Below are 11,565 nucleotides of genomic sequence, written 5' to 3'. Positions count from 1 at the left end.
CAGATATGTTCGATGAGTATCTCCATGTAAGCGAGCATACTGGATGGGATTGTTTAGCTAAATTCTGTCGGGCAGTCATCGAAGCATTCAAGGATACATACTTAAGAAAGCCAACAACCGCCGATACCCAGAGGTTGGTGAACATGCACGAGCGGGTCCACGGCTTCCCCGGGATGCTGGGCAGCATCTATTGTATGCACTGACAGTGGAAGAATTATCCAACAGCTTGGAGAGGACAATACACTAGCGGGCACAAAGGCACACATCCGACGATCGTGTTGGAGGCCATTGCCAACCAATGATTTTGGATCTGGCCTGCCTACTGTGGTGTCGCTAGGTCGAACAACGACCTCAATGTGATGAACGAGTCTCCATTGTTCAACGACTTGTGTGCCGGGTGAGCGCCGAACGTAGAGTTCACGGCTAACCAACGTCAGTACAATATGGGGTACTATCTGGCAGATGGGATCTACCCTTGATGGCCCGTGTTCGTGAAGACTATCACATGTCCGACAAAGCCGAAGAGGTCATTGTTCGCCCAAAAGAAAGAGGCGGCGCGGAAAGATGTGGAACGTGCATTCGGAGTCCTCCAAGCATGGTGGGGTATGGTGAAGGGAGCGGCCCATGGATGGCAACGTCCACTAATCGCCGACATCATGTATGCATGTATCATAATGCATAACATGATCGTTGAGGACGAGGGAGAAAATGTCACGGCATGGAGCGACGATGCAAGCTCCAGCACCGCCGGTAACCACATTGTCACCGACCCTCCCTTGCAGGGTGTTCCTCCCAACATACGCAATGTCATGGCCCGTTTAGCTGCGATGCACCAAGAAGAAGCACATATTCGCCTCCAAGCGGATCTAATTGAAGAAATTTGGTCACGCGCCAATGTTTTCCAGCATTGACGTTATGTTTTAATGTAGATTTTTTTTAAAAAAATTCTATGTTGTAATTTTCAATTTCCCAATGAAGAACGACTTTTCCGTGTTTTAATTGTTCGACGTTTTTTTATTTCACGCGTAAAAATAGGTTGTAAATTGTGAATAGTGCAATTTAATAGTTGTGGCCTGGATGAGCCCTGTGGGGCCTGCAGGGTTAGAAGAGTTGTGGCATGAGCCTCAAAATTAGGCATAATGATGACGTGGAGGGGACTTGGGGTTTGAATCTAGGCCGGGGTTAATGCTCTCAATGCCTCACACAATCCCATCAACTTCCCCAGTACCTTATGCTAGGAAATTTCCATTTTCCTCCTCATTTTCGGACTCAAAACACTCACCTCAATGCTCAAAATACTACTCCATGAAAAAATAAATCATATTTACAAGTACATTTTAATTGATACTCCATTTACTACTCCTTCCATCCTACTCAAGATGTCCATATTTTTTAGTGATACATGATTTTAGAATGAGTTGTTAGGTACAGTAAACAGAGAGAAAAAAGTACTCCCTTCGTTCCTTGTTAATTGAGTCATTTTTCTATTTTGGAAAGTTCCAAGATAGTAACACTCTCTTACTTTATTCTTTCTTAGATTATTCATCATCATTCACCTAACACCCTATTCTTAAACTATGTGTCCAAAAGAAATACATCTATTAATAAAGAACGGAGGGAGTACCAAATTATCAATTTAAATACTATTAATAATTTGTCTTTACAAATAAGAGAAATAAAAGAAATTAATTTTTAGGTTATACGGAGAAATTAAAGTGAGGTACAACCTCGTGGGCTCAAAATATTTACAAGAAAATATAACCCAAATACAAAAAAGAAAAAGAAAAAGAGATTTCTTGTCTAATTCCAGCGCCGGGTTGTTGCCTCAAATCTTTTCAAATTTGTGAATTGATTCTTGCCTTAATTCCTCAATTTAAACTCCAATAATTTTGGTAATTAACCTTCAATCCCTGTGAGAATCAAATCCCCCAACTTGGGCATATAGAGTAAAACCATTTAAACCCCACAATATTGCTCTTATTCTCCAAAGGCGACACACCAAAAATCTCAAGAACAAGTTTGATTTCTCTCCCAATCCCAATCTCAATCAAGTTCAAGGTATTTCTATTCATGTTCCTAAATTGCATACTCTGTAGCATACTCGATCAAATTGCTTTTTTTAAGACTTGAATTGGTAGTATTTTATACCAATTGGATGCTCAAACTTTGAATTCATGACTTGAATCGAGGGTATTTCTAGTATTTTATCATAGTATTTCACTCGGAAAATATTCATCTAATTGACTGATTCACAATGTTGTTGTGCAGTTAGTTTGAGACACACAAAAATCCAATGTCTAATGAGGTAAGTTATGGGAAGAAGAATATTTCCACAATCAAGGAATAATTTAAACTTACACAATGATTTGAACTGCGATATTATTGGCAAATTATTATGTGAATGTTTTCTTATACTCCAGAAAAGATGAGATTTCGTTCGAATCTTTCATATACTAATAACATTGATATTTTCCAATGATAAATTACCTACATCACCACCTAATTTATTTACTTGATTTTACTCCAAGTTCAATTTTTATTTTTATTTTTCTTGTGTGATGCAGACCAAAGTTCTATCTATCCGGATCAATTGTTGTGACAAATGCCGCAATGGTGTCCCAAAAAAAATAAGGAAAATGGCAGGTATTTGTTTCTCCACAATTTTTGGTTTTGATAGTTGATGAGGTGGTATAACCGATAATCGAACTAAGAAGAAATGTTTTGGTATCCGTATTGGTTGTGGGATTCACCATGAGATCGGTATCTGATAAATTCAATTTTATAATTTTATAATTAAATTTAAGCCCATACCAACTTTTAAGTTCATTAGTTTAATTAGGCTGTAGGTTTTACTTAATTAAATTTTTGGTATTTCTTTCTCCACAAATATTTGCGAGCTTGATTCCAAATAGTTGTACAATATTCAATTATAATAATAAAAAATTCTTAGAGTTGTAGATATTTAGTTTAAAATTTTGATATCTTCCTAAATTGTTATGGAATGATTAGCATGTAAATTATTTGAAGTTAATTGATCATATTTATAAATTGATTTTCGATGTAAAATGTCGAAAAAGTTCGATTATATATGTACAATTTATGGACATTTAAGAAGATGGACTAAACTGCATTCGGTTTTATCGGTTAAGTAACTAACTGATCGGTTTGTCGGTCAACCGACCTCATTTCTGTATCGATTTCGGTTATAATTTTCAAGTCTAATTTCTCTATTTAATTTCCATTTGACGTAATTTAAGGGGTGGACAACGTTCTAATAGATGAAAAAGAAAATCTTGTATATGTCTTTGGCGAAATCGATGGCACAACGTTGTTGAACAACGTTGCGAAGCTAGGCAAACCGGTCAAGCTTGTATCATCAGCAGACAAGCAGCCCATGAACCATGCTGATGAAAACCACAACAAATCCGAAGCTCGTGGCGAAAAGGGAAAAAATCACGTCAACTGCTGCTGTGAAGACGGTCGTCACCACCGCAGCAACAGGCAGAAGAAGGAGGAAGAGAAAGACGAGCACAAATGCGAAGACTACGTTCCCCCCAAGATTAGTCCCACAGTGTGTAGAGATATTTTCTGCAAAATCCATCCACGAGGGCGCTTGATTATTGACCGGGTGCCAGCTGAGAATACGAGCAACTTCTTTGGCATGCCGTTTTATGGCAGAGGAGGGCCGTACCAGTATCCGATGGGGAACGAAGGGTGGTATGGGCAGCAACAGCCACCACCGCAGTCTGGGTATGGATGGCAACAGCTGCCACCAAGGAGGAACACACCTCATAATCCATTCATTTTTCAGTAGAAAAATCTACTTATTTTTGGCATGGCTACAAATTCACATTTGTTTCTCTCCTTTAATTTACCACCTCTACAACACCGTTGTGCATGCCAATTATATTAAAAATTTGGGTTTTTCTGAAGTTGTTTGGTTAATAAATTGTGAAATTTAATTATCATAAGACTATCCATCCAGAAATAAATTGTAAAATTTAATCTAATAAACTAAACACAATACATATTCATCAAGTATGAGATATAGTTTTGATCTTTAACATAGGAGCTATTAATGTGCTTCTAGTTACATGATTTCTTTTAATGGAAATGATTCCACGCTGATATAAATAGTTTGTAGTCTTTAACATTATTAGTTTGAAGTGAAGAATGTCAGTATGTTTGTGGTGACATAGCTGGGGAAAATGACTATTATATCCAAAGACTAACCAATAACCAAGAACCAGAGTAGTTCATATCCCCTTTTCATTCGCTAATTATGCTACAAATACATTACACACTGCTTGATTATGCATCGATATCGACATCCGTTGAACACCGACGCCATAAATTACAACCATGTGTCCGCCATACTTCCGGTGATGATTCAGTCAGCCACTCGTCGGCTTATACAGTGAATAACATAACCATGAATATCAAATCGAAAGTGATTTACCTCCATGAAGAACCACCTAGTCTGATCACCTCCTCAGTACCACTGGGCCTGTAAGGGCGACCCTCTGAGGTCTCAGCCACGCCATCCTTTTGATTGCTCGATACACCGTACAGATCTTTAAGCTCGGCCAGATTACTCGATGCCGATCTCTTCTCCTTACTTTCATGGCTAAATGGATTGTGACTACTTACACTATGCTTACCATAATCATGGGTGCTCTGACTTCGACTCCGGCTCCTGCTCCTGCTCCTGCTCCTGCTTTGGCTATGGCGAGAACTACCTTCTCTCCTGTAGTCTTCACGGCCCCTCCTATCATAACTCCTTCTATAGGAGTCTCGGGACCTTCTGTCATAATCATCGTACCTTCTATCTTTACCTTTGTCCAGCTCTCTTCTCCTTTCATCATCCCTGTCTCTATAGCGATCCCTGGTTCTTTCTTGATCACTGTTGCCATCCTTGCCCCTGTCTCTCTCTCTTCCAGGATAATCCCGATCAGATAAATCACCATTTTGGCTCCCAGAATGATGGGGAGATCGTCTTGATTCATTACCGCGATCATAAGAATGATTAACAGTACGCCGAACTGGAGATGAATCTCTAGTTAATGTCCGATGAGGGGCACGTTGACCGAAAGAGACAGAAAGAGCAGCCTTGACAGAAGGTGGTCTTCTTGCAGTCTCTTCACTTCCACGAGTGGTCTCACCAGTAACTCCACAGTGTTTAGACGGCAACTTCATATTTTCAAAATTGGCAACAATAGTGCGTAACACCAGGACAGGAATACGAGGAAGAAGTGTATCAAAGTAGTACTGCATGCAGAAAAAAATATATCAGAACTCAAGGACAAAGATGCTGATGGTAGTACGGTACAAAAGAAATAATCTCAAAAACCTTATTTAAAAATGAACAGACAATGCACAACCTGTCCAAGAAGCAAATCCCTCACATACGCACCCATTGTCGTCATACGGCCATTACAACCAGGAGAGAATTCCTGGAATTAAGAGATGAACATAAAATATAGTGACATTCAATGGATAAAAGTTTTGGTGAAAAAATAAAATTAACAATGTATAGTACTGAGAAAAAAAGAAAATTCCTAAGAAGCCCGATAGAGATCGTCCATTCCCTTGATAGATATCATTCCCTGATCCCTGCAGATTATCAACAATCTAGAATATGATCTTTAGTTGTTTATTGTTTTAAGGAGTCTAAATGTTATCTTCGAAGTTAGAGTTGACTAGCAGTCTGTTAGTTATTATAAATAGCTCCTCAATAGAAAAACAAAGTGTCCAGGAAAATAATTTAGGACGGTAATGTTACCGTATGGGCACTTTTGATGATTATCCCATTCTTGTTCTGCTCTTTGTTCTTCAAGTCAGTTTATATCAAGTTATTTTTTGTTCCCTCGGTACGTTTTCCAGCAACCATTGCATCTTCTCTAACAAACCCACTATAGAACTTGGGAAATTGTTTAAGAAATGTTCCAGGTTAAGAAATCCTGAATGAGATACTAAGTGGAAAGAGAGCATAAACACCGGGATAGTAAAACATCAATACTTATCATAAAATATAAAAAAACCTTTTCCAATTATTATTTTCATTCCCACCCAGCGTTGTTAGGAGCGCGGGGCGCAGCGAGCGGCTAGGTAAAAATCTGGGGCGCATGGCGACGGGGTGCACTAACAGATGTGTGTTCTACTTTTCCTGCTATATTCACGAAGAATATGAATCAAAGAAGGAATAATTAAGAGAAGAGGAGAAGAGTTGGAACGTTCATTATCTTTGGAGGAATGTGGGAGATTAAGAAATTGTGGTGAAAAGTAGGAGAGAGGAATAAAGTAGGAAAGATAAAGTGAGAGTTAAGCAGGTGATGGCGTAAAGTAAGAGCGATTGAATGTTTTTGTTTTTTGTCAAAAAAGGAAATGACTCAAACTTAGTTGGGACGTCTTAAAAAGGAATACGACTCAACTTAGTTGGGACGGAGGGAGTATTATTTTTGGCAATTTGAAGGGTGATCGCATTTGAAGGGAGAAGATGTGGTCATATTTGAACATTAATTGTAGGGATTTGAAAAGTTATATCCCCACAGCCACCCAACCCAAGGCTTGCCGCATTGAATAATTTTGTAAAATTGTTCCATCCTGGCCATCATGCATCAAACACACAACAGGAAATTCCCAAATAATATAGGCAAGAGGTAATCCACACATAACCCATGCAGAACAATCATAGATTCCCTTGCAGACAGTGAGAGATAGCATGACTACTAAGAAATGTTATAGAAAAGAAGATCAAATAATAGTGGAATATCCAAAAGTACTATAGGAGAAAGTATTCATTAATTTTTCCAGTGTTTGGGGGAAAGTATTGTGAATTTGTGATAGCAATGTTTGGCTAAATAATGACAATGTGTTAAGAGTAGAAATTGGGATGTTTTCACAAATATTGCAGTAACGATTAAAAAAATATCAGCATCCCAGGTTGACTAATATATTTAAAGATATAGCAAATACTATGCTGACATCTAAGCTGGTTAACTGGCTCGACTTAGTATTACATAGAGCATCTGTTCTGCATGTTCATTGAAAGTATAATACATTATATACATTTCAAACTACATAATAACAACTTCAAGAAACCAGTTCACAACCAAAACAATGTACAGGATTAAGCGGACAAGGCATATTTGTCATACCTCATCATCTTTAACGTATGGTTCACACCAACCCCATAAAGTCTTTGGATCTGCTACATACCTTAAATAGAGAAATCCTATCTGAAAAAGAATACACAAACAAGCACTTATTATTCTAAACCAAAATTTAGTAAGCAACTCATAACAGCAAATAGGAAACACTTGTTTGTCCTATCTACCAGGAAATATTTTTCTTACTGCTCTAATATAAGGAGAATCTGGGTGAGTCAATAATCCGTGCATTTGTTTGACAGTTAGCTTCATGAGGAAGAATTTATAGAGAAGGCAGAATGCAGTAGAAGGCCCTCGGCAGTTGCCAGTCATCCATGGCTCCACGTGTGTAACAGTAACGTAAATCTCATCAATAACTTCATGAAAAGTTTTCAGTTTCAACAGGTCTCGAAAATAATCGGAAGAAAGTATGTTCATGCACAATACTTTCTCCAATAATTGGTCAAATGGTCTCCCAGATGACTTTATCTCAGACATTATGGATAGCCAAGTCCTACAATGGAATTGATTAAAAGATCATGTCAATAAATTACAATGAAGAGCATCAATAACAAACAAATATAACCATAACCAAACTCACATAGACACATGAAAAAGAAATTGAAACTGACAAACAAGATGAAAAACATCTGGTTTACATTCTTGCAAAAAAAATACTAACAAAGCTTGTCCGCAAAATATCATACTACTATAATAAACCAATACACTGTTAGAGGATGTTTGTTCTAAATTTTAAAAATACAACTTTGAGTTTCCTGTTCTGAGGCATTGTTTTCTTTTGAGAGTTTGAACAACATTCTCCTGAAACAAATATTATATACTACTTTCTTACTAACATGAAGATTTCTTCCAACAATTTCAAAGAAACATATAACATCAAAGATCAGTCAAAGTTCACTCCATCAATTCCAAAACAGATACTCATTTCACTTATTACACAACTCTCCCATCCAAACCATCTCCCCGATCTTTCAATTCCCATTCCCAAAAAATCCTCAAATAAAGACTCTGTTATGCAACGCATACAACGCAATAACACCAACAGCAATCGAAGAATACATGAAATCCAAAACTCGTAGAATTCAGCACACCCAAGTTCCATCACGAATGCGCCTAACCATAAAATATAGTATTTAAAACCTAGTATATTTCAATTTGCTTCTCAAACTAATTACATAAAGCAGCTGTCAGCTCAAAAATAATCTCAAAATAAAATAAATAGACAATTAGCGCTCGGAATTGACATAAACACATACGATTGGGGGAAGCAATGAATCACAAACCGACTGAAAATTTGTAGTTTCAGATGATTGGAATCCTTTTCCTGACCTTGAATGAAAGGAAGAATTCCGATGTAAAAAAAGGAGAACCCTAATACGTCAGCTTGGGGCTTTTGAATTATAAATGTATACTTTGTCGCGAGGGATTTCGGAAAAGGGGCTAAATTTGCATGCCTTTTGAAATTTGGATCGTTCACCTTTCGAATTTTTCGTAAAAAGGGATTTTCGAATTTTTATATGTTTTATTTTCTTTTTCTATATTATTTCTTTTATAATATTTATGAATTGACTAAGTTAGGCCGGCCGCCCCCATTCTGTTATTGCCCCGCCGGTCTATAGTGGAGGGAGCGTCCGTCCCGGGGCGGGCGATTTTTGTTGGGGCGGACGGCCCTCCGGCGAGTTATGTGCGATGACGTGCCGGTCCCCGATCGCTGCGCCTATAGGCGCGCCGGCTGCCGATTAATTTTTTTTTTCGAAAATTCTACTATAAATACCACTCCACCACCACTCATTTTACACCATTTTCAAACAATCTTCATTCATTCACTATCTACACTTTCACTCTCTAAAAATGCACGGTGGAGACGACGAATAACCCGGCACTGACGAATGGATATGGCGGGTATCCTTCCCAGCCGTCGGGATATGGCGGGTATCCTTTCCAGCAGTCGGGTTGGAGTCAAACTCCCCCTCCGTGGGGATCGAGTCCAACTCCTCCTCCATCTCAGCCGTGGAGGTCGAGTCCCACGCCCCAACCTTTTCAGAGGAATTTGAGTCGGTAGGCGTTTGGAGATTACAGACCCAACCTCGACGCGGTTAACCATCCGCGGCCGGAGACCCCTTTCCAATCAAGCCAATCTCTTTTCACCGATGCAGATCGAGACGTACTGGAGACGATGATGGGTCTGCTCAGTCCGGGTGTACCGGAAACGCCGGCAGCATGCGTGGACGCCCGTTCCGACGAGAGTCGGCGGGTCCGCTGGGGCGGGTGGAAGCATTGGCGGCGGGGGCGGCGGAAGAGGCGGCAGCCGCGGTGGCAGCGGCGCCGGCAGTGGAGGTGGCGGCTCGGGCAGCGACGGTGGCGGTGAGGGCAGCGGCGCCGACAGCCGGCGGTGGACGGGCCACACACTACTCCAAAGCGGAGTCCATTGCTTTGGCGCGGGAGTGGGATGCCGTCACATTGGACCCATAGTGGGCACCGATCAGACCGAGGTGAGCTTTTGGAAGCGCGTCTTGTTGGCATACAACGAGTTCAAACCTCGATGCGCCAAACCTCATGACGGGGAACAGCTCCGCAAAAAGTGGTCTAGGATTCTGCATGCCACCAAGCGGTTCAGCTCCATATACGAGAACAACCTACTCAGTGCTGAGAGTGGCCGAAGCGAAGCCGTGAAGGGGCTGTCTATGGCCCAATTCAACAAGGAAGGTTGGTCGAAGTTCACCATGTGGGAAGAGTATCTTGTTCTAGAGCATTGTCCGAAATTCCGGGCCACCTGTGCGCAATAGCGGGCAGGAGCTCAACAGGCCTCTATCCGAAGCGCTAGAGTGACTAGAAGTTCCTCCCGCCTATCGTCGGCCGCGTCGGGATCGCGCATCCCGCACCCCGCCCCTATACCGCAACCCATGGCCCCTGGTCCCCACGAGGTCTTGAGGGAGAACCTAGATGTGCAGTTGTTGAAACAACTGCAGGACAACTGCCGTTTCTACGAGACCGCAACCGACCCGGTCATCAAGGGTATATACCGGAAACTCATAGGGGAGATCCAGCGCCGGCTAGGCTTGTCTGATGAGGATTGTACTGGGGCGGCCGGCGGCTGCGGGGGAGGCGGCGGAGAAGAGGATGAGGAATCCGATTTCGCCACCGAGTAGACGGTGGCGGTTTTTTTATTTGTATTATTTTTAAATGTTCGTTGTATAATTTTACCATTTCCAATACAACGAATATTCGGTCGCAATTACCTCGTTTTCTAATTATTTACATTCCGATAATTTTAATTGATTTAATATAGACGAAAAAAATAAAAGGATAAGTGGCTAAAAATTTTGGGGCTATTGGAAGTGTCCGCCTTATAGCTGCGAACAATTATTTTTGTGAGCGCGGACAAATAAACTGGGACTGTGGACAAAAAAGGGGACGGGACTATTGGGGCTGTGGACAAAAAAGAGGGCGGGGCTATTGGGGCTGTCCGCTTATAGTGGAGACTCTAATCTACTTATTCACAACAATTTTATTCACTCAATTTTGCAAATCACAAAGATCAACGCCGCTGTGTAATTATGAAAGCTCCAATTTTCCAGCTCTGTAATGATCAATTAATTTATCAGAATCATGGAACTTCCATATTCTCTTTCGCTATTCTCGCCGTCATGTTCTCCCTCACCTTGTTCCTCCTCCTCTACGCCAAGTTTTGCCACCACCTCGGCGGTGAAAATAATTGGAGTAAAATATAATCAAAATTATTGTGAAAATATTAGAGGGTAATTTGGTCGTTCTTAAACATTGTGAGAAAAATAATAAAAAAAAGAAGAGAAAACATATAAAAATTTGAAAATCCCTTATTCCGGAAAATTCGCATGTCACGATATCATATTTCAAAAGGTCAGCGAATTTAATCCTAAATTTCGAAAGGCCTGCGAATTGAGTCCCTTATTCCGAAATTTCTCCATTGTCGTTGGACCGCTAAAGCAATATATAAATATGTATAGAAATTTACATTTTCGTAAAATAAAATAATTAATTTAAAAATGAAAAAACAATTGGGTGAAAAATAGTCAATATAAATCTTATTTTATATAGTATTAATTAATAATAGTTTAATAAAATGTGATGTCAAATTATCTAAAATTAGAAAAAATTAAATAAGACTTTAAATTACTATCATCCTAAAATAATGCAAATGAATTGTTGATGAATAGATGAAGTATTTTATTTTACGGCAAATGATCAAATAGAGGTGAAGCACACATAAGGTCGCATTTTATAGTATAATAATTTTTCTAATTTTTTTAAATACATAAAGTTCGCTTTACATAAACTTATCATGAATATATAAACATAATTTTGTGTATTGAAATCCTATACAAAGTCATGGTTTCATCAAAGAAAAATGCTATGT

General features: G+C 39.6%; 2 protein-coding genes across 4 annotated transcripts; one reads left to right on the top strand and one right to left on the bottom strand.

The window, feature by feature from the left end:
- Window positions 1–1,804: 1,804 nt before the first annotated feature.
- Window positions 1,805–3,843, top strand: LOC121774044. Its single transcript, XM_042170960.1, has 5 exons — window positions 1,805–2,058; window positions 2,269–2,305; window positions 2,565–2,643; window positions 3,258–3,717; window positions 3,751–3,843. The coding sequence occupies exons 2-5, from the start codon at window positions 2,294–2,296 to the stop codon at window positions 3,812–3,814; spliced, it is 615 nt and encodes a 204-aa protein (XP_042026894.1). The 5' UTR covers window positions 1,805–2,058; window positions 2,269–2,293; the 3' UTR covers window positions 3,815–3,843.
- A 282-nt stretch (window positions 3,844–4,125) lies between these two features.
- On the bottom strand, window positions 4,126–8,636 carry LOC121775329 (pre-mRNA splicing factor SR-like 1). Of its 3 annotated transcripts, none has more exons than XM_042172405.1 (5): window positions 8,499–8,636; window positions 7,356–7,662; window positions 7,158–7,238; window positions 5,382–5,453; window positions 4,126–5,268 (listed from the first exon to the last, which is right to left on the bottom strand). In XM_042172405.1, exons 2-5 carry the CDS (start codon window positions 7,644–7,646, stop codon window positions 4,456–4,458), a joined length of 1,257 nt encoding a protein of 418 aa, XP_042028339.1. In that variant the 5' UTR covers window positions 7,647–7,662; window positions 8,499–8,636; the 3' UTR covers window positions 4,126–4,455. The 3 variants fall into 3 exon arrangements, with proteins under 3 accessions (XP_042028339.1, XP_042028338.1, XP_042028337.1); XM_042172404.1 differs by having other exon boundaries at window positions 8,453–8,618; XM_042172403.1 differs by having other exon boundaries at window positions 8,426–8,617.
- Between the last annotated feature and the right edge of the window lie 2,929 nt (window positions 8,637–11,565).

This window comes from Salvia splendens, chromosome 17 (genome assembly GCF_004379255.2).
Source record: "Salvia splendens isolate huo1 chromosome 17, SspV2, whole genome shotgun sequence".
Classification (NCBI taxonomy): domain Eukaryota; kingdom Viridiplantae; phylum Streptophyta; class Magnoliopsida; order Lamiales; family Lamiaceae; genus Salvia; species Salvia splendens.
The sequence above is the reverse complement of the archived record's forward strand: the minus strand, read 5'-3'. Positions and strand labels throughout refer to the sequence as shown.